The 22500-nt window shown below is 40.8% G+C and overlaps 3 protein-coding genes across 5 annotated transcripts; 1 reads left to right on the top strand and 2 right to left on the bottom strand.

The window, feature by feature from the left end:
* Positions 1-203: 203 nt before the first annotated feature.
* Positions 204-9964, bottom strand: cct8 (chaperonin containing TCP1, subunit 8 (theta)). 3 transcript variants are annotated; one of them, XM_030069304.1, is made up of 16 exons: positions 9783-9963; positions 8525-8615; positions 8293-8372; positions 8033-8182; positions 7485-7665; positions 7289-7350; positions 6770-6907; positions 6121-6299; positions 4810-4876; positions 4633-4720; positions 4402-4517; positions 3993-4064; positions 3718-3882; positions 2792-2911; positions 1857-1990; positions 204-503 (listed from the first exon to the last, which is right to left on the bottom strand). In XM_030069304.1, the coding sequence occupies exons 1-15, from the start codon at positions 9840-9842 to the stop codon at positions 1883-1885; spliced, it is 1677 nt and encodes a 558-aa protein (XP_029925164.1). In that variant the 5' UTR covers positions 9843-9963; the 3' UTR covers positions 204-503; positions 1857-1882. The 3 variants fall into 3 exon arrangements, with proteins under 3 accessions (XP_029925164.1, XP_029925165.1, XP_029925166.1); XM_030069305.1 differs by having other exon boundaries at positions 1861-1990; XM_030069306.1 differs by lacking the exon at positions 1857-1990 and having other exon boundaries at positions 9783-9964.
* Positions 9965-10185: 221 nt separating this feature from the next.
* On the bottom strand, positions 10186-14967 carry pimreg (PICALM interacting mitotic regulator). The gene is made up of 5 exons (XM_030068061.1): positions 14830-14967; positions 13289-13611; positions 12625-12953; positions 12426-12521; positions 10186-11310 (listed from the first exon to the last, which is right to left on the bottom strand). The coding sequence occupies exons 2-5, from the start codon at positions 13598-13600 to the stop codon at positions 11151-11153; spliced, it is 897 nt and encodes a 298-aa protein (XP_029923921.1). The 5' UTR covers positions 13601-13611; positions 14830-14967; the 3' UTR covers positions 10186-11150.
* Positions 14968-18908: 3941 nt separating this feature from the next.
* On the top strand, positions 18909-20186 carry tmigd1 (transmembrane and immunoglobulin domain containing 1). The gene is made up of 5 exons (XM_030069138.1): positions 18909-18972; positions 19147-19437; positions 19578-19862; positions 19986-20089; positions 20175-20186. The coding sequence occupies exons 1-5, from the start codon at positions 18909-18911 to the stop codon at positions 20184-20186; spliced, it is 756 nt and encodes a 251-aa protein (XP_029924998.1).
* The last annotated feature ends 2314 nt before the right edge of the window (positions 20187-22500 follow it).

Genomic DNA, 22500 nt, shown 5'->3' with positions numbered 1-22500 from the left:
AGCCAGCTCTTGTTTTCCAAAACCAACACTCAAAATAAGTTGTAATGTAAAGTACTGAGGGTTCATGAAAATGCAACTATGTCACTCTCACCTACATCAAGTCAATGCACTGACTGATTCTACACACAGTAAGGTCAAGTCAGTGCATTGCAATTACTGAGCTGTGATGCTGTTTAAAAAACAAAAAAAAAAAACAAAGCAAATCAAGACATGACAGCGCAAGTGCCTTTTATTTGGGACTAAGAACATAAAAAGCAAACAGTGCCATCCACAGATTTTATTTTGAGGTTATCTTCTTAACCAATACATGGCTGTTCTCTACAAAATAAACCCAACTGTTGAACTTTAAATAAACAAGTAGAAAAGGTTTGCGATTCCATGTGTGTGTGAGCGGTGAAGATTTAAAGAGCAAGGGTTGGACGACATCAGGCTCAGTCCTCCTCGTCCCAGTCCTTCCTGGCCTCGGGAGCTTTGGGTCCTCCTGCCGGTTTGGCCATGATGATCTGAGAGAAGAGGAGATGGCAGTCAGACAAACTTTTCAAACCAAATCTGAGCTGTGGGATCCACGCAGCCGGCTGTGGGGTGTGAGGCAGGATGCAACCAGGACGTGTACATGTACCCGTACACAATCATTCTGGCTGGTGGTTAAGATATCATAAACAACCTATCACCACTGCTGGCCCATTGATGCTATGCTGTCCTGACATTTTTTAAGCTATTCATGTAAACCGTTTACCACAGCTGAGTGCACAAAATCGTCATGACACTGTAAATGTATTCCAAGAATAGAAGGACTATTCTTTCAAAATGGAAAAGGTTATTTAAATCTTTACTGGTTAAGTAGGACAGTCTTTTAAAGTGATTAAGTATTCACAAACACATATGGGGATTTGTGCTCAGAGTGGAAATGTGCTAGAAAAGCAGCACAAGACTTCAAGGCTAGCTCAACATTTTGTTTTGAAGTACTCAAACAATATTTGATGTTTACCTAGATGGAAGTATCTGAAAAATACAAATGCAGGTCAGAGTTTGAATATAATCCTTACAAGTAACTGCAAAAATTATAAGGGTAAAACAACATTAAGTGTATTAAATTGGCATCAGAGCTGCTTTGGACAGAGGCAGGTATTGGGAGGTCTTTTGGAAACACACATAATCTCTTTGGGTCCACATCAGATTCTCTTACACCTTAATGAATGTGTTGACTGAAACCTCCATGGCCAAACATTTACAGTGAAGATCTGATCTTGGTGGACTGTCACCCTGGAAGAGATAGCGACCATCAGGGCAGAGGTGTTTTCCCATGGTATTAATTATTCTGATGTTTATATTGACTGGTGTACACCTTGCCATCAAATATGCTAAGTTGATCAACTATGACAGGAAAATGTCCTTCAGTCACCGGAGCCCTATACCTTAAAATTCCACCGGTTACGTGTTCCCTTTGTTTTTGCAGTTACTTTGTTAAATCATTTGTGGTGCATGCAACATTTTTAATTCCACACTTGTTTCAGTAAAGCCACTGTGATGGCATGGGTCCATGCAGCATGCAATCACACCATATCTGTATTTTGTGCAAGTTTTATATTTAAGTGATTTAGTCAAGTTTTAGTGACACACCTTGTGGTAGCAAACACATGTGAGACAGCTGAACGCTATCAGCCTGTCTTTATCAGTTGCAGTCATCCTTTTTGCAAAAATAAACAGCATAGCATCTTTTGCACTGTGCACTGTATCACACCTGATGTTAGCGGTGAGAGGCAACCAAAACATTTTTCACAAAAATGCTCCCTGTGAGTGAATGAGTTTATCTGTGCAGATTTGTTTCTGTGTCAAACACACGCCAGTTCCAGCACCTACTAAAGGAGGGTATATGTGCCCTCTAATGATGAGTTTCAAAATTTTCAGGCTCTTCTTCCCAGCCGTCCTTGTCCCAATGGCCTCTCTGCTTGGGAGCCCTGGGTCCCCCTGCAGCCTTAGCCATGATGATCTGGATTGTACATATGCACACAACCCAACATGAATCACCAAAGAAAGATTAATTATCAAAGCCTCCCAAACAACATCATCTGCTGGGTTGAAAAAAGAAACTAAAAAAAAAAAAAAATCACAATGAAACCAGAAGTCTAAGAAGTGAATATGAAGTGGGTCCACTGCTCACTGACTATGTCAGCCTGATGAGAGAAAAGATAGTGTTAAGGGTGTGCTTATAATAAACATTGCTCCAAGAATAAAAACTGAACACTGATAAAAACTCTGATTGACGATGAAATCTTAGTTTAGTGCTCGGCTTAAGTGTGTCCAAGCTATCCGTCCAACAGGCCTCTACGACAGGCTGGTGATTGTGGTGATTGCTCTGTGTATACCTTCCCAGGAACTGCAGATGGAAAATAGCTAACAGTTAAATCTGGCATTAATCAATTTTTCTCATTTTGAGATTTAAGTTTTTGTGCATGGTCCTTGTTTAAAAAATAAATTTTAAAAAGGATCTTCTCCATGGGGTGCACTTGTGCAACCTAATCTGCACATCACAGATTCAGATGAACAAGAAATACAATAATATGCTTTATGGTTCATTTTGGCAGCTCAATTAATTAATTAGAGCAACGCCTTCATGATAGATTGAGGTATGAATTAAAACAATAGTAAGAAATTGAATATAGCACGGCAGGTCCCTGTCATCATCAGTGCAATTACAGTTTCAATGCTCCTTTTCAGGTTTACACTTTATGGTTATTTTTTATGTGTGGAGCCCTGTGTGTCCACAGTGTGTGTGTGTTTGGGTACCCACCTGGTCCACTCTCAGTACGGTCACGGCGGCATTGGTGGCTAGTTTGATGCCCCAGTGTTTGACCAGGTAGGGATCCAGAATGCCAGCTTCAAGCATGTCCTTCACCGAGGGGCCTTCTCCCTAAGGACAACATAACACACACACACACACTTTTAATTTTAGTCCCACTGGTCAAAATGTATTTCCAGAAACTGGCTTGTGTCCAATTGAGCTTATAATAGATTGCATTTCTAAATGTTAGGTGTATAGACTCTTAGGGCCCTATCTTGTGCCACCCGCTACCCCCTGCCACTACCCGCAAATTGCGGATTTAGGAACTTCCGCTATCCCTAAACGGTATCTTGCGCCCACGCTACCCGCTATCCGTTATGCCGACTCCATCATTTGCGCCTGGAGGTGTGTCCGTGGGCGTGTTTCATGCGCTATCCCTAAAACTGATATCTTGCGCACACACTTTAGGGAAAGCGGATAGCGGGTGGCTGTTACGAGAGCGCGCCCAGGCCCAAGGAAAAATGAACTAGACTCTGAAGTAGACAGCACAAGCACTGGCAGTAGGGAAATTAATTACTGTAATAGCTTGCAGTTCTCAAATTGAAGAGAAAGTAATGCCATAAAAATTTAGACTCGATGCAACAAGTTACCTTAAATTTTCACAAACTTTAATCCATCTGTTCATCAGACTACGTTAGTTTTAAAAAAAGCTACGCCAATCAAAATTTGTTTCTGTCATATGACTTGGCAGAAAAGTACACCAAGTGCTTTTTTAGTCATCTTTGTCTTCTTCCCCAAACCATTTTAAAGCAGGTTATGTTACGTTGAGTTACAACTAATGCAATCATGTGAATACAATTATTAAAATAAACGGCTAAAGTTGACAGCATTCCTCCTATGAAGTCATACAAAATGAAACATGTACACATACACACCTCAATGTCAAAGCCCATGTTTTTGTTTCCCTCGTGATGCACAGCGTACAGTTTGGAGATGAGCTCATTCCCCTTCACACCGGAGTTCTCTGCCAGCGCTCGCGGCACGGCCTCAAAGGCTTCAGCAAACTTCTTAATCGCGTACTGCTCCAGACCCGGGCAGGACTACACAGAGAGAAAAGCACGACATGTTTGTGCCGGAGAAACAAACTGACGCAATTGTCAAAATGGTTAAAAATGATAGATAGATGGCAAATACACTCAAATCTGCATACCTCCCCATAAGAGGTGATCTGTTTGGCCAGCTCGATCTCGGTGGCTCCAGCTCCGGGTACCAGGCGCTTGTCCTAGAGAAGATTGACATAATCAGGATTTAGCGGTTGAGCAGATCAGAAGACAGTAACAAAATTTCAAAACGTACAAGAGTCTTCGATAAGACTGAATGGGACATTACCTACTGCCAAGGCAATATTATTGGCCATTACGGAAGATAATTATATGAAATTAATTTCCATGTTATTGGACATTTTTATATTTATATTGAGGAAAAATATATTACAGTAATTATTACTTTCATTTAATTGTCCGATCATTTTCCCAAATACTAAAAAACATAATTAAGTGCACAACAATATTTTTTTCTTATAATTCTAAATAAGGTTCTCTAAGTTAAGTTGGACTTACCCTGACCAGAACCTTGAAGGTGTTGACTCCATCATCGACGGCCCTCTCAATGTCATCCATCAAGTTGTCGGTGGAGCCTCTGATCACCAGCGTAGAGATGGCTCCGTCCTCCTTCTCTGTTTAAACCGGTGAGAGAAAATATCAGTCACTATTTGTACCTCCAGCACAGTGGACTCACAAGGACTGAAGATCTGCTTTAAAAAGAAGTGCATATGGCAGCATGATTTTTACCGTGTTTGAAGACCACCACCTGGGTGTCGCCCAACTCTGTCAGGTAGACGCTGTCGCAGTGACCCATCTCCTCTGGAGTTGGACGGGTCTGTGAAGAGTTGTATTATACATAAAGAGTATCTGTACTGCCTTGATACAAATATTATGAACATTTAAATGAAAGCGTCAGGTACTCACCATCCTGGGGAGAGCTACAGCTCCCACAGTCTTACATAACCTCCTGAGGTCCCATTTGGAGTTGAGCCTGAAGGGAAAGTAACAGGAAGTCACTGAACACTGCGGCAGCATCTCATAATTTTAAGGACAGCTAGTGTAAACATTAGCATTCTCAAGCATCATCAATAAATCACAATCTCACATTTACCACTATCAAAGCCCATCTAACCAGGATAATAACTAAGTGCTATTGAATCCCATCCTGTGTTAAAATGTAATATTTCCCAAAGTTTTCCATGGCTAAGACAGTTCAATTTCCAGGAGCCCACCATAAATGTAATATGACATTTATTTCTTGACCTGACCAACATTTTAAAAATTACTTCACATTTATTCATTTATTATTTCGATCACACAAGTTAGCAGACAATTTTTTTTTTTTTTTTTTTTTTTTTTTAATTTGAAGCCAGCAAAATTGCATAACATACCATAACTTGTCACAAGAATATGTAAATTTCCCTGACCTGCCCTGCCTGGAACAGATGGCAACTTTTGGCTAATTCTGTGAGCTGCAGGAAACCTGTCAAACATGAATTTATGACCAGACTGAATGTCTACAACTGAATGTGTCTCAAAGTCTAGTACGGGGATGTCAAACTAGCTTTTTACCCTCAAGTTGCGAGTATAAAAAAGTACCTACAGAAATATTAATAGTAGTACAGACATTTTACACAACTAGTGTCTTCAGTAATTTGAGCTGTGGTTCTGTTCAATACATTTAACTTGTTTCCTGATAGATAAAGCATGTTATTCACACTCAAGCACTGTGCTTAACATCTCCACATAAAAAAGCAGAGTTATAACCATTTTACTTGAGCCGAGTCTAAATCTTCTGGCTGGATCAGTTCCAGCTGTGGCTTTCTGAATTGGTGTGACAGTTCTCAGTATACGTCCAATAACTTGGAAATGAACATTTCTCAAGAGTCTAATCCAGGGCTAGACATGATTATTAGACTATTCGGATATTCATTTGGTTTTCAATTTTGGAATTCGGATATTCATGTTTTTTATTTATTTTCCTATTTTTAAAATTGTCTGCTATCCGCTGACTGTATTTGTCATTTTTTACGGTGGTGAAATGTCAGACTCCAACATTTTTTCCAGCGTTAGATCTGTAAGCTCTTGACTTGCAGTGAGTAAACTCGACCAATAAAAAAAACATAATGCACGTTACCTCAGTTGCCCTCAGAGAAAACAAGGCCATGCACTACACTGAGTTCTGGAGCCCAAAAAAACGTATTCAGGACAGCCTTGGTCTAATCTTGCCCTTACCTGACCACCATGAGCTTGTACTTGTTGGCGTAGTGCAGGGCCATGTCAGCCACCTTGCCTCCAGTGACCACCACGTTGGCCCCAGCTTCCTTGATGGCCTTCACATGGGCGTCCATCATGTCCTCCTCTCCTTTGCTGAAGTTCATGAGCTCATCAGCGTTCTTTATCAACACTGTGCCCTGAGACGAGGACAAGACTGGGGTTAAACTGAAGTCTGCTTTGTGTTATATGTAGCCTTTCACAGCTACAGGTAACAACTCATTTTATATTGTCAGATTCAGATTGTGATATGGAGTACACGCATAAAACAAAAAGGCAGTACATAGTCAATGACCAGAGTAGGATTTAAATAGAGGCAAAACATTACTGAAAAAAGGAACTAAGTTTACATGCTTTTCTGGGTTAATCGGTCTGTAATAATGATATGAGTTTAAATATAAACAGATTCAAAGCAGGGCACTACAACTTACACTTAAGTTACAATTTCCTAGATATTCAGATGACCAATAATAGACAGCAGTGTGACACAGATCTAAACACCAAGTGAAGTCCATCTGCAGACGAAATCAAAGCCTATTTGTCCCTGTGTTATTATAATTATTATTATTTTTTAATAAAAGCATTAAAAACTTGGGCCAGGATTTCTCACTTTGGTTTCTGTCACCGTGCAGTCGAAGGGGCAGGAGAAAACTGCAATCTTGGCGTCTTTGACTGATGTGATATCTCCCTCTGTCTCCTTCTTGAAAACCATGCCATGCAGCATGGACGAGGCTGTCAACCCACAACCCTGAAGACACCAGAGATACCAACTTAAAGGAAAAACATCCATACTCAAATTTTCTTAAAAAGGACAATGTTAGAGCCCACTGATATATTGTCTGACATTGGCTCATCACAGATATAGCCATACTGGCGTACGTGTGGCAGAGCACCACAGCACAAACAAGCAAATGATGCGGATTGTGTTATTATATTAACTGTATTGTTTATTGCTCAAATAACATCAAGCATTTGGTTCCTAACTTTACACTATTTATGCTGATTCACAGCTAAAGAAAGACTGGCTAAAGTATAATTATTGTTTTTTTTTTTTTTTTTTTGAAAATATCTTTATTGGTATTCACTTCAAAAATCGATTAGTAGCCGGGCTCTAGAAAAAAGCACTTACCAAAATCTTGCATACTCTGACATTATCCACATTGAAGTTGCCGGATTCTGGAAAGATGGAGACTGCAGCACCAGGGAAAAAAAAAAAAAAAAAAAAAAAATCAGACAAAAAAGGCCGACAAATAATTAAAAGATAAATACATAGCTCAAGTGAATTGTCATGTATGTTTAAATGGGTATTCCCATGTCTGCCTCACCACAGGCCTGAGCAATGAGGTTGGAGAGAAACTCCTCGTTGCCATACTGTTTGCTCATGACTGCTGTGCGGATTAGAGCTGTGGCCTCGTTAACATCATGCAGGTTCTTGGCTGAGGAACACACACAGTCTGGCAGGATCTCCAAAGCCTTCCTGCATGCCATCTCATAGCCTTCAATCACCTACAGCAGAAAGTAATGGAAATAGTGAGAGGATATATCATTTCGTTGTAGCTCGATATGATGTGGACAGTAGCTGCTGGATGCTATGACACTTAGGGACTATGGGTGCGGCCGGCTGGATGGAGGCTCTAGTTCACAGCATATTTTGCAGTGCAGTGTATAGTGAAAATTTCTATAAATTCATGAAAATATCCTTGCATTATCTGACACTGCAGCCTTTAACTAAACCTTTCACTAAAGCCATTCCAATGAAAAAGCTAAACATTAAGTTGCTGAAGTTTACACTGGGAAATCACAACAGTCATTATGATGTTCAGATAAATAAGACAGAATATAGCATAACACACGCAGTATGTTGTGTGATTACCTCTGACACAGACAGGCCCATTCTGAGCAGCTCTTCAGCCAACTCCAGGAGAGCTCCAGCAAACAACAGAACAAAGTTAGTCCCGTCTCCAACCTCCTGCTCTTGCATGTGGGATGCCATCACAATCATCTTAGCTGCTGGATGCTGTACCTGTGAAGAAAAAAAAAAAATCATGTCATTCCAGAGGGTAATTAATTTGCTTTACAAGTTACTGAATCATTCAACAGTAATATGTTGCACAAAGTGTAACCTTTCTTTACCTCAAGCTCTCTAAGAATTGTTGCTGCGTCGTTGGTGACAAACAGCTTCTCCAAGTGGTTGATGACCATTTTATTCATTCCTGAAAGAAAACAATGTTTCAGCAGAACTGGTAATAATGTCAAGCAGCTTCAGAATGTCCCTTGGTTCAGATCTTTCCTATCAATACTGCATGAGTTTAAAGCATTGAGAACTTTAATAAAACAGACCATACTGCTGTAAGACACTGCTTACCATTTGGCCCATAAGCGGTGCGTGTGGTCTGTGCCAACTCCTTACAGGCCCGGATATTACGGAAGACCGCCTCCTCAAGACCTGAATAATGCTGAATGGAACAATAACACAATTAGCCTTCCTGTTACCTTCAACCAGCTCTACTCTTGCACACCTGGCACAATTAAGGCCCATGCACCTTCATGCATGCCCTGTTCAGGTAGATCTATTTCAACCAATCAGCATGAAGCCTTTAAATGGATTCTTGAGGACTGGGTTGGGAACCACTGATGTGAGATGTTATAGTTCCTCAGTATTAGCCAAAACAACGAAAGTAAATGTGTGTAAAATGTTGATTTTTTTTTTTTTTATGTTTTATGTAGCGAAAAAAAAAGCGAGAAACACTGATGTGTACAAAAGGTGCACAAGACACTGATAATGAATTATCGTGTTCATTTTCTCTTTACCGACTTGTCCTCATTAAATTAATAAAAGTCATTAAATATGAAGAAAATGTTAATCATGTATTTAGAGGCACTGAATGGGGTCCAAATGACCGCACAGACAATAAGTGGGTTAAGTCAGTTTCCAAAGAGGAAGCATTGCACCCATGTCATAAATGAATGGGATTCTGGTTATTGTCATCGGCTATCGTTACTGAAATCGCTAAGAAATCATATCCGCTTAATATAATGCATTTTTAACATGCTGAGACCAGCGGCTGCAACCTCAGCATCGCAGGATACACCGACCCTTCCCAGCCAAGGCAACGCCTCATAATAACAGCGACTCTTGTCATGCAAAAAATGTGATGTCTGATAACAGAGGACGATGTGGGATTACAAGCTCCTTCATTTAAAAATGACAACAGCCAGCTAAAACGTCTAGCACTGGACCCCTGAAGTGTCCATGGCAGCCAGCGGAGCCACAGCCCAGCTCGGTCAGATGAGAGCCCGGCTAACCAAACCGTTAGCTCGGCGCTAGCTGACTGGGCTTGGTGCTCAAGACGATGCTGCCGCTGTCAAAGCAACGCACCACAGAGCTCCAGCATGTCACACAAACATGGTATTTAACATTTCTGAGGAATATATATATGTTACTTTAAGACACACACAGGATTTGAGTAACACGCCGCTCAGCCTCAGCCTCAACAAGCGGCCTAGCCGTCTTCTAGAAGTCTCCCACATGACTGTGCTCCTCACAGGGCTAACGCGAGCTAGCTCCAGTTAGCTTCACCAAAACACACTCTGCCAAGTCCAGCCTCAGCGATTAACCTCACCTTAGCGCCATCCTTCAACATTTGGGCAAAGCCCGGAGCTTTGGGTACGTGGAGGGCCATTTTCAGGTGTTTAGCAGCCCCGGTATGCTAGGTTAGGTAGCTGCAGCGTGGGATCGGCACTGGGCACAAAGCCGGAGAGAGAGAGGAGGTGCGTCTGTGGCGAGGCGTCACCGGTTATCACGGGGGGCGCCAGGGACAAACTTAGCGAATCGCCTTTGGCCTGTCGTTCACGAAACACGCCACTAGATGGGACTATTGCTCCTTCTGCTATAGGTATAAGTGAACAATTTGTGGTAGTGACTTTGTGGTGCAAATGTATGGCCAAACAACAGTAACACAGCTTTACTATTACCACCTGCTGTTATTATAATAATAACACAAGACAAGTACAATAAAGCTTATAAGTTTTATTGTTGTGTAGCTATTTCTTTTCTTCACATTTGTAATTCATTTTGTCCCTTTCACTCATTACTTAAGGTAAAAAGGATGCCAAAAATCAATATAGGGAAATGTCAAAGAGAAAGTAAAATTGTTTGAAGGAGGTTGCTCCACAGTCAATGTTGTAACGACCTGCTGGATATGGCTTTATCACACACTCACTGTCATCATCATCATCATCATCAGGTAATGAGGTAAAAAATGAGCCTTTTTCACCTTTCCCATATCATTACCAGATGATTTATGTATACACTGTTGGTACATCAGTCATCCACAGGCCATTACAAGTGCCTGCCTCTCCCTCCAACAAGCAGAGAAAAAAAAGAGTCCCAATACAGTTCCAATACTGTCATAGCTTCATACAAAAATAAAGTCACGTTTCATAGAAAATACATATAATTTGGCATAATCAAATGACATTTAAAAGGTGTTACAAATGTTAGTCAGTAACATTATTGCATACATAGCAAGTAGAGGCAAAGACACCTACCCCCATCGGTACATTTAGTGTTAGTGATGCAGATACACTTTTGGTCTCATACAGTAATTTCAGTAACTAACATATAAAGTTGCTATGCATATAGTGAGTAAAAACTACAATATTAGTTTAAACAACAGTAACCAACACATACAACAAGGTTGTAGCAGCTATGGCAGGTAGATAAAGAACAATAAAGATATCCCTTTGGCAGCTACAAGTACGACAAAACGCCACAGTCAGCTACCCTGAGATGTGTAAACACACAGCAATTACTGGGAAATTGCTAAATATACATAGCACAGCTAGAAAAGAAGAGTTGCTATGTAACAATTTCACAGTATCATGACCATATAGATAAAAAGTAAGTGTAACAGTCAGACCTTAATAATAAAGAATATACCAAAGTGGTACAAAGGTCCTTGTCTTACATGCACACACAGATACGTGGTTCAGTTGGGTTTGCGGATAGTGTGAGCCGCCGTGTGCGCCCAACCTCCCAGTGTGTTTGAGAGGTTTGTGGCTCGGCGTGTGAGGTTGGAGCGGCTGAGTTTACCGCTGGGGTCCAACTTCCTCATCACCACTCCTCCACAACGCTGCCCCGCAGTGATCCTGACAAGAGAGAGAGAGAGATAAATGACCACCAGTTACTAGGAGAAGGAATAAAAAGACAGAGAGATTCAGTAATGGGAGTTAGACCGAGTATTTAGGAAGTCACAGGCACAGAAAGTGGATGTGGGTAGTAAAGGAGATGGAAGACAGTGTGAGACTGACTGAGAGGAGCATTGGTCATCAGACAATTTAAGCAATTCATTGGTCATAAGATAACACGAACAACAATCAGCTTTTATTGCAAATGGTCAGAAGCTTCCAGAGACTTTCCTGATGTCATATGAGCAGGCCATGCATTGCCATGCAGCCAACAGGCCAGCTCTGTCATGCACTTTCCTGTCACAAAAGAAGTTACTTATCATATAATGTGTTTTCTTTTAGCAGCAGAGCACTTGAGATGTACATTTACCTTCAGCTCTACTCCATAATTAGGGAATAGTTGAACTGCCTGTTGTAGGAGGAAAACAAACTTGTGGTTAAACTGTCCAAAGGAAGCGCTTTGTGTTTGGTTGCTTCGGTGGAATTCACACAGATAATGAACACGGTCACTGTGCTCATGCCTTTCTGTTATTCACAGTGCATCCAATCATTTTGGGAAAGAGCTGGCTCATGCCACAATTCAACAGTTTGAATGTCAATACAGGAAATGATGCATAAACGACCCAGATCTATTCAGTGTTTTTCTCCCTTCATCTGGCTCCAATTCCCACACCCATAATTCCTCCTCCGGCTGTGTCCCCCTCACTCCCTCCTCACCCAAATACCAGAAATACAGACCCAATTTCAAACTAAGGCGGGAAGAATGTGGGTGGGGGAGGGGGAGGAAGTCTGGAGACAGACAAGCTGCTGTACTTCTGTGGGTGGGGGCGGTCACCCACAGTGTGGTCGCCTCTCTGAGCAGAATGAACAAGAGGAAGTGGGAGATTTGAAATCACTGCAGTGCTGTCCTTCTAAATGTACGCACATGTACACTCTTAATCACAGGCAACTGAAACAACACAAACACACACCTCAAACCACACCAAACCTTTTAGTATCAGTAATTTTAAACGCAGATTAGTAATTCTGCATGTGCTCAGAGTTAAAACATTTAATCTGACATAAAGATGCTTTACCTGTCATCTTTGCCAATGAGGTCATCAAAGGCCCTAGACAGATGCTTGAGTTTCCTGAGTCCCGTGGAGACATGTTCCAGGTCTTTGTCAAACTTCCTGTGAGAGCAGAAGAAGGACCAATCAGAGAACAGAAAAACCAACACTAGAAAATACCCTCAAGAAAACAGCAATCACAAGGAGGGACAGATGTGTTCACTACCTCTGGCTCTGTGTGTTGGGAGATGCAAAGGGACTTCGTAGTGCAGCCATGCGGACGAGCTGCCTCCTGCCTCCTCCTGTTTTTACTCTGTGCACATTAGCGTCAGCCTCAGGAGTGCCTTTTATCCCAGATTTGTGTCTGGAGCCTGGGGTACGCCTGGGTGTGACAGCTGATCTGGGGGTGCGTCTCGGGGTTACAGTGCCCGGGCGGCCAGGTGTACGTTTAGGGGTGCGAGAGGTTGATACAGCACCTTCTTCCTCATCACGAACCCGTCCTGGGGTTGCTACCAAACACTCCTCACGCCCAGACTCTCTGCTCCGCTGCAGCCTCTGGGTGAGGCACATAAAGGACGGACACAACAGAAAAGAAACAAAAACAAAGAACAAGACATGATTACTGAAATTTTACAATGACGACCTAATGAGGGTCTTAAATATTGATCCGATAACGGGCAAAGATTGGATAACAAAATATGAATTTCCCTAATGCTATAATGTCATGGTGACAGATTTGTATTTTATTTATCTAGACAGCCATAAGTAAAAATTTACCTCATTTGTCTCTTAGGCTAGGGAGGGAGCAGGGAGCACTACACCTCCCTGCTGCCCAGTGAAGTAAAAGTAGTCTGGTCATCTCCACAGTTAAATCATGCAAATCCACCAACCTGATACACTCCACTAATGGAGTTGCGTGCACTGCGGGTGAATTCACGGACGGTGCTGGATTTTGGCTTGGCCTGCAAGCTTTCCCAGGTGGGATTCTCAGGGAGGGAGTTGGTCTGGACGGATCGCAGTGGGAGCCTCTTCCGCAAAGACATCCGCAGAGAGTTGAGCGAGGACGACGAGCGAAGCTTGCGGAAACGGTCAGGGGCTTCGGGGGAGCTGTCGTCCGGCCCATCAGACTCATCCAGGACGGTGTGTGCCCGCCACACGCCCACCACAGCTGCACCGACCCCATTCATGATCGAAGATGACATACTGAGCCACTCTGCAAAGGGGGTATACATTAAAAAATCAGCTGAAATCATATCAGTGCAGCAGGTGTCTTTCTCACTGGTAGACCTGTCTTGACACTTAAAGGTGATGCTCCACAACAAGGGAGCACAGTGAAGAGTGTGTACATGGAAAAATTCAGACAAAGGAAAACCAATCTAACTCTGCAGGAAATTCCCAGATTTGCAAGTATATTTCGTTGTTGTTGGTCAGAATCTGTCCAACCCTCGCTATTACCACAGGCTCTCACTAACACAGCTGACCAGGGGCTCCTGGCAGTGCCCCGCACTAAATTAAAAACTAAAGGTGATCGGGCCTTTGCAGCAGTGGCACCACCTCTGGAACTCGCTTCCTCAGGCTCTGAGAGCTGCCCAGTCTGTGGATAGTTTTAGAAAGCTACTTAAAATCCATATGTTCCGGCAAGCTTTCCTAACGCAGGCCTGAGGTTACGTCCTCTGCGGGCTTTTCTATGTTTTAGTTTTCATCTGTACAGTTTTATGGTCTGCTCCTTCTTGTTGGTGAAATGCACTTGCACTTAAGTCGCACTACCTCCTGCACACTGCGATGGCATTACTATTGATGATGTTTTGTTTTTTCAATATCGACGATGTCGATATTGAAATGTTGTTGTTTTTGACGGTCACCTGACTGTCTCGTTTTATCTGTTTTTATTGTAAAGCACTCTGTGTATTCGTACTGGGAAGAGCGCTATATAAATAAAATTTTACTTACTTACTTACTTTTACACAAAAATGTTACATACTGTACACTTCCTGTGATCGTTAACAGTATATATGTTTTGTTATTGTTTTTGGAGCTGGATGATGTTTCTTTGAGGAGGCACAGTGCCCCCCTGCCTAACGCTAGCTCACTTGAACAAAGCGCTGTATCCCAACGTATTTGGAGAAAAAAAAAAACTCCCTTTTATTGCCACAATTAAACTTCTGCTATTTTAATCTTGTCTTCAAGTAAGTTAGGCTCCTTCAGCAACAACACACCACTGACCATCAGAGTCAAGAGAAAGGCTTTGCGAGTGAATTTCAGATTAGCTGTAGCTGATAAAACATAATAGGTAACGTTAGCTGGCGTTTTTACACAACGTCACCGATTCAGTTTACGCAGGATGGCGTTCACGTCGCCGCGGAGGATAAAGTACCTGGTTAAAGAGAGTAGGCAGGTTAATATACAAGGCTTTAACATTAAACCAGCTTACCTAAATTAGTCACAGGAGAAAGTCGTCCCTCCGCTCGGTTTCAGCCGCCTCCGCCTCGCCTGGTGTTTCTTTCTTTGACTGTTTGAATTTGGCGGCGGGTCGCACAAGGCACGCAGTGACGACACGCCCAGCACGCACGGATGACGAATAACGCATCATCTCACGCGCCCACTGGGGATTATGGATTAAACAAGAGGCCTCTGATGAGGGCTGTGATTTCACTGAGACTCATTCATGTCCAGGCTAAAGCATATTCCCCTCAAAGCTCTCTGAAAAGTCATGTTCATTTTAATTTTTTCATTTCATTATTCCTGGTATAGTCTGCATTGAGCTAAGCATGATATTTACATAAGATCATGTAATGGAAAATGGGCCTGATAAATAAATAACACCAATTACAAAAATAATACCAATAAGTTTGTACAGTGAATACAGGAGGAGCCTGTATGAAAAATGGAACCGTATGTTCCGTCTTTCATGGAGCTCACTGCAAAATGACAAAAAGGTGACAGACTCAGCCTTTTCTTGGTGAGTTTAAACTGCTAATAAAATATCATCAGGCATTTCTATTTCATTAGCAGTTTAAAGTAACCCACACACCCACATTACCAGCGAAACAGGCATATATTGATGATGTTATAAGATTTAAACAAAAGAAAGAGAGAACTCTTAAATCTATGACCAGTGCTGAAAACTGTATTGTATTGCATTTGTATGTCAACAGCAAAAAAATCAGGACAAAAATGAGATGAAAACACAAGAAAAAATGAGCTTTTGTTGACACACACTATGACAAAATATAATGATTTTCATCACTGCATTATCAGGGATCCGACCCTCCACTCCGTCCCTGAAGACAGACAGATAGGAGGAAAGATTTTGAAGCAAAGGTTGAAAATGAAGAATAAAGAGCATTAGCATAAAGGTTAATGAGGGTTTTACAAATCTAAATCTGTCCCTCATAATAGTGTAAATAATACTCAAATTAAGATTTTTTACAGTGTCATCCCTGTTCAGTTAATATTTGTGGACACAAACAACTCTCCAAAAAGCAGATACAGTCGGCCTCAGGTTTGTGGTGCCCATATAGGAAAAGCATATATCTCGGGCATGCACACCTTGCTCAGCTGATGTAGCACACGATAATGTAGTCACTTCCAAAAAATGCAATAAAATTTGCACTTACCCTGATTAAAACTAAAACCCAATAAAAGTAACCCCAGAATTTGGTTTAGGGTTTGAATCATGTGACCAGCAGATGTCACTAAGAAGCTGCATGTGAAATCAGCACTGAACCACCAAACCTGTTACTGTGCTTTGAAAACACTGGTGTGCCCACACACACATTTTCTGTCACTGGTCTAGGCAGATGAAATTAAAAGTATAAATGAAAAAGGAGTGTGCATCATGCTTTGTTGTTCATTGGGGCATCAAGCAAATCTGTGGTCTTTTTTGAAGCATTTTGAGATTAACATTTCTTGCTTGGAACAGTTAGAAATTTGCTTTGAGGTGGAAGAGAACAAATACAGTCTTCAACACTGTTAAAATTCACATTGTGACAGCACAATGACCTGGTGTTGTTTTAACGAGGTTAAGTTTGTTTGATTTTCCATTTTACTCAACCTAGAGAAGGCTTTTATTATCATACAGACAAATGAAGCACAATCATAATATAATAATAAAAAGAAAACATTTTCTATTTTAAAATAGGGGAAAATATCTTTGAGAGGAAACAGTAAAAAACATAGATTCAATTTTTATCCTCACATCCACACCCAGTCGCTTTTTAGTGCCACCATAACCAATAAAGTAGTTCTTTAAAGGAATTGTTTTAGTGTTTGCACATTGTAAGTGTACCACAATAAAAAAAAAAAAAAAAACTGAGGGGGGTGAACAGGTGTTGCCAGGACCAGAAGAGAAAAATCATGAGAGGGTAGTTTAGATGGTGAAGGAAGTACTTTGTAAAATGTCCCCTCCTGCATACAGGTGAGGCATAAAAAGGCGATTCAAAGTTCAAATCAACCTCCACATCCTCCTGCCCTCACCATCAGAGAGGAAACAAGCTCAGCCATCTCCTGTGAGTAACCTTCAGTCATCTCAGAAATAGGAATCCTAACATTTATTTGTAAAATTGCAATGATGCTTTATTGTGATACTCTGTTATGACAACCAAAATCTGACAATCTTGTAATATTTAGTGACAGGAAGACTTTACAGGAGATCTAAGAGGTGGATTTCTGTCATTTAGCCAGTATAATGTTGCGTAAATGTGATGATGAGTAAATGTATGTGCACAGAATATCCTCCATACTGGCCAGTATCTGTGTAAAGTTTTTTTTTTTTTGTTTGTTTTGTATCTTCATATGCCGAAACAATGCTGTGCAGAATACTAAAAAATATTATAAACTGAACACAGCTGTGGTAAACAGGATAAAATGTTTATGCACTTTAGTAATTCACTTGATTTTGAGTATCCCAGCTATTGTTTGGGTTTCAAATAACTGGGATATGATATTGGCATTCAAAAATGGGATTTGGCATACACATGTAAATATAAATCGAACAAAAAGAACTATTCTTTTAAAATGATGTTTTATATGTTTGTTTGCATTATATGTTGCATGTTTTATAATGTCATTCTCTTTGGTACACTATTTCTGTTGAATACAATTTAATAATTGTAACTAATTTACCAACTTTTGGCATATCTAGACCCTTTTTTTTTTTTTTTTTTTTTAAACCTTTTTACAATCTCTGTGGCTCTGGCTCTGCTCCAGACCCAAAAGCCAACAGCTAAAAATCAAATCCACTGTCCAAAATCTTCCATTATCAATGTGACAAATCACTGGCTGCGTGCACGGAATCTGAGATAACAGCTGCTTTTTGCCAGCTGCTGCAACGTGACTCCATAAATGCCCTGAAAAATATGAAGTGGTTTTACCGACTGCCTGGTCATCCTGGGATCTTTTCCCCATGGCCTTTTTGAGCCTCTCTGTTTTGATCAGATGTCCAGATCAGCCTGTTCAACCTTTTGAGCTAAAAAATCAAGCCAACGTCAATTAAATATGCTTGACACTGAGCAAAAACATAAGAAAATAATGCACTCTAAAATGAAAATTCAGGTGGAGATGGAAAAAAAAACAATGAACACTTAAGGAACCAACGCCACTTTGAACTTCTATCGAAAACATTGTGTCTGTGTTCATATTCTGAATATTATTCTGTCCTAGTACTTTCTAGTCCTAGTTCAAGCATTTACCGATTTAAAAAACAAACAAACAAACATAATTTGCGTTTTAGTTTTACAAAATGTAGGATCTGCTAGGTTTGAGTAACATGGATAATCAGTAGCCCAAGTTAAACAGCCTTACATGGACAGAACAGAAGGTCAAGCTACAAAAATAGGTCACAGTTTTGTTTGCCAAAACAGAAAAAAGGTAAACAGTTTCATGTCTATATTCATGAAAACAGGTGCCACAGCAGTTGGTCTAGATTTATGGCATGCGTTGGTCCTGATTGTTTTGAATCATCATATTGATTGTATTTACAAATATTTACAATATATAAAAGTCACACCGGTACAAAAATGCAAAGTACAAATCACAAGAATAATATCAATATCAGGTACAAACTGAATCAATATATACATGGATGAGTAGCCTTTCAAGTTTAAGACCTACTTGATCACAGTTTTGACTCCATGTTGAAACGTCTCTCCCACATGATGTATTAATAAATGCATTGGGAACATTGATCCTGTATGTGGGGACCATCATTTCTATTTTTATTTTCTATTTTTGCTACTATTTGTCTTTCTCAATGAAAACAGCTGATTTCTGTGTTTTGGGGTGAAATTATTTATCCTTTATTTGAGTACACTACTGTGTAACGATAAGATTGTCTGAATTTAGGGTTTTAAGTCTAGAATGAATTAGATTAGCTGCATATACATACACATACGGTAAAGTTGTCACAAATTAATGCAAGTTCATATTAAGAGAAACTAAAATCTATATAAGATGTTTTTGTCCACTGATGTTTCCGTTCTCTCCAAGCAGGTTAACTTGAGGATAAGCAAAATGAAGCTGATGTTGAAAGCCCCTCTTCTCCATTTTCTGCTCTTCTGTGCAGCCCAGACATCAGGTGAGACTGTCAATGTAGCTTAGCAGTAACTTTCATTGAATGTCATCTTACCTGATATGTTTCACATTTTAACATACAGCACATTAATTTTTTTTTTACTACTTTTGAGCAATCCGAGCTCAACACTGCTTTCAGTTTTCATATTTCTTCTCCATCCTGCCTGTCGTTGCCAAGGTGTCGAAATCGAGTCCTACCCAGCAGTCAACGCTGATGGATTTGTCAGGTCAGAGCTGGACAAGACGGTGTCTCTGACCTGCTTGACCCAGGGCGGCTCTGGGACTCAGGCCAAGGAGGAGCTGGTCTGGCTGAGGAACGGGGCGCAGGTCCAACTGATGGATGGCAACAAACACGGCAGCAGCAGCCTGTGTGTTACACCTGTCACCCGTGAAGACAACACCGCCACTTTCACCTGCCAGCTGAAGAGCGACGCCAGCGTTAATGCTTCTGTCACCCTGGATATCACCTGTGAGTCAAAAAAGTCAGATTTATTGCAAGCTATTACCTACATAGTAGTTGCTTTTCTGGAATTTGGAGTTAAAAGCTGCACCAATAATATCAATTTTGACAGCAGCTTTAATATTTGGCCTGTGATTTGTCCTCTTCAGACGCTCCAATGCTGTCTGGTGTGGAGGAGGTGACTGTGGAAGAGCAGGCCGTGCTCGTGCTGCAATGTGACATCCAATCCAACCCGCATGTCTCTGTGTTGTGGCTGAAAGAGGAAAACCAACTAGATCTATCAGTGGGCAGCTTCGTGGTGACCAGTAATGGCTTCACAACTGAGCTGAGAGTCAACAAGGTGGACAGGAGATTGCACCAGGGCAAATACGAATGCAAAACAGTCTCTCACGTCTACGGAACAAGGAGCAAGGTTTTCAATGTCACTGTTGAAGGTCAGTCCTCACATCACAAGCTTGTATTAGCATGAAATGTTGCATCAGTCGATGACATGCATCCAAGAAAACATGTATATCTCATTTTCCTCCTCATGGAGTTAACATTTCTCTCATCTATAGACAAGACTCTGAAATTCCCGCTGATGCCCATGGTGGCAGGGCTGGTGGTGGTGGCCTGCACCGCCCTGCTTGCTGTGGCCTCACGGTGGAAGAGGATTGCAAAGGTAACATACATGCAAATATACATACACATATTGACTCAGGATTACCACTGGAAAGCCTTCTAATACTGTGATTCTCTTTTGACAGTGCTGCAAGTAAAGTTCACCCAGGTTTCTGGTCCTCTGTATTTCACCAGAGAGGGAAGCCATGAGGGAATTTCTGCTCAAGATTTTTTGTATTCACGAGACTTACAATGGTCCTTTAAATAATATTTAATTTATGTTATGTCTGACATTATTAAAATTTGACTAAATGTCATACACTATCAAAGTGTGTTTGCTTTATTTTACTGCCTGTTACTACACCAGGCAGACCTGTAGAGACTGCAGTGTGAACCTGGAGGCATCACTGGAGCATCTTTTTATTTTTCATTGTATTTAAAACAACAAGATATACAGTAGCCTATAGGTCTGTCTAAATTATTTAAGAGAAAGACATTTTACTCAGAATAGAAATCATAAAGTCTCTGCTTTCCACATCTTTATTAAACTTTAACTCCTGACGCACATCAAGCAAAGCTTGTTAAAGCCTTGTTACACATTTACTGTAAATGAGACAAAATGACGGGTACCACACGTGTACGCACGTGCGCGCGCACACACATACACACACACACACACACACACACACACACACACACACACACACAGAAAAGCTATTGCTGGATCTTCAAGGTCAAGGTCTGGGCCATCGTGTTCAAAACAATAAAAGAACACTTAACAGGTTCACATAAAACTGTGAGAGACTAACACACTGTTACACAGAGTGAGTTTGATAGGCAGAATGACAAGGATGTGGTACACGTGTTTAAGTTGTTTTTCTCTTTGCCATAACATGGTAAGATTTCAGCAGCCATACATCCATTTGAATGTAGCTATAGTGATATTAGTGGCCTTAGTTGTCAGCATCACCGTGTCCTCTGCTTTGTCAAAGTCCCAGTGCTCTAACATTCATTGTCAGGGCCCCACCTAATGCTGACTGATAACATACAATAGCGTTTCAGTCCATAGCCAGGTCATGAAAGCTTTTAAAGGAATACACCAACGCTCTAGGTATAACACCTTTTTTTCCAACCTATCTAGACTGTGACAAGATGTTTGATACCGTTTTCACCTCATCCTGCGAGTCCTATGGGTAGCATTTTGTATTAGATTAACATAAAGACTTGAAGTCTATGGGAGTTGTTAGCCCGGCTCTGTTAAAGAGCCAGGCTCAGCAGAGCCTTGGAATGTCTTAAAATATGTCTTGGAATGTTTTTTTTTTTTTTTTTTTTTTTTTTTTTTTTTTTTTTTTAAGTGTTTTAGGAGGAGTTAATTTGTGCCAAATCTACTTATACTTTCAGGATCACTGTGATAGACAGAAGGATAAATGTGTTTAGTGGTTACAGTTCCACCATCTAACTTCTCCTCTAACTTTGCTGTCGTGAACACCTGTAAAGGGACGCCTCTTTGCAGAACAGCCCTCTGCAGCACAAAGTATAATGTGCTTTGTGTTTACAGAAGCATCAACAGTGATTTTAGGGCAGAAGAAATATAAGATGCTGCAGTCTACACTGAAAGTTTTTTTGATTACAGTATGCTTTCCTTACACTGAGAGAAAAACATCACAGCAATGTCCATGCATTGCCAAAGATTTTTGCAAATATGGATTATTTAGTTTGGGCTATTTTCAGGTCTTTGAAATGAATGTCTGCACACAGCTTCTTTTGAGGATAAAATGAAAAATTAAAGAGGAAATGTGAACCACAAATTCCAATTGCACTGGCTGTGAGAGGGGCAACCTGAACAACAGGGACACATTTTAACAGGGGCATTGTCCGTAGTACAATGGCTTCAGAAGTCTCTAGCGTAAAAGTAAAAGGCCACCACTGACGCACCATGTTCTTGCCATATGCATCATGTTCATAAAGACTGAAAGACTAAATTCATATTGAACAATTTGGAAAATTAGATACGACAGTGCCTGTTATATTGTCTTCAGTAACAAGTGTGCCACAGATATGGGTAAAAAGTGACTTGTTACGGTATGTTGCTTGTGCTTAATCATCCACTATTCATTTTTTAGTCTTAAACTTGCTTGTTCATAAGGCACTTTATCAACATCACTGCTTTACAAACTGTGGTGATGATGGTTCTACGGAGTATTTTGACTGGATCTTTATTCTGTACATCTCAATAAATTTTTATAATGTATGTATTCACAGAAATTAGACCTTTTTTATATACTCAAAAAAATCCTGAAACCAAACATCATCAGACTCTTGGATGCTTATTCTCTGATTTTCATTCCAGCATTTTCATTTCAACAGGGTTTTTCTCTCCAGTCATTTCCATTTTTTTTTTCTGATGACTCACTGTGGCGGTGTGATGTAAAAGTCTTGGTGTGGCTTGGGCCATAGTCCAGTCTAGCGTTG

Source organism: Myripristis murdjan, chromosome 14 (assembly GCF_902150065.1).
Source record: "Myripristis murdjan chromosome 14, fMyrMur1.1, whole genome shotgun sequence".
NCBI classification, from domain to species: Eukaryota; Metazoa; Chordata; class Actinopteri; order Holocentriformes; family Holocentridae; genus Myripristis; species Myripristis murdjan.
This window is presented reverse-complemented; position numbering and strand designations above follow the sequence as displayed.

What these genes read in the sequence shown, in the direction of transcription:
- pimreg (XM_030068061.1), bottom strand. Translation starts at nt 13,600, where the DNA reads ATGTCATCTTCGATCATGAATGGGGTCGGTGCAGCTGTGGTGGGCGTG. An exon ending in CCATTAGTGGAGTGTATCAG is followed by an intron (nt 12,954 to 13,288) that starts GTTGGTGGATTT and finishes TGCCTCACCCAG; the next exon opens with AGGCTGCAGCGGAGCAGAGA. An exon ending in CCCAACACACAGAGCCAGAG is followed by an intron (nt 12,522 to 12,624) that starts GTAGTGAACACA and finishes CTGCTCTCACAG; the next exon opens with GAAGTTTGACAAAGACCTGG.
- cct8 (XM_030069304.1), bottom strand. Translation starts at nt 9,842, where the DNA reads ATGGCCCTCCACGTACCCAAAGCTCCGGGCTTTGCCCAAATGTTGAAG. An exon ending in GCACGGTGACAGAAACCAAA is followed by an intron (nt 6,300 to 6,769) that starts GTGAGAAATCCT and finishes TCCTCGTCTCAG; the next exon opens with GGCACAGTGTTGATAAAGAA. An exon ending in TACAAGCTCATGGTGGTCAG is followed by an intron (nt 4,877 to 6,120) that starts GTAAGGGCAAGA and finishes CTTTCCCTTCAG; the next exon opens with GCTCAACTCCAAATGGGACC.
- tmigd1 (XM_030069138.1), top strand. Translation starts at nt 18,909, where the DNA reads ATGAAGCTGATGTTGAAAGCCCCTCTTCTCCATTTTCTGCTCTTCTGT. An exon ending in CTGTGCAGCCCAGACATCAG is followed by an intron (nt 18,973 to 19,146) that starts GTGAGACTGTCA and finishes GTCGTTGCCAAG; the next exon opens with GTGTCGAAATCGAGTCCTAC. An exon ending in TTTCAATGTCACTGTTGAAG is followed by an intron (nt 19,863 to 19,985) that starts GTCAGTCCTCAC and finishes TCTCATCTATAG; the next exon opens with ACAAGACTCTGAAATTCCCG.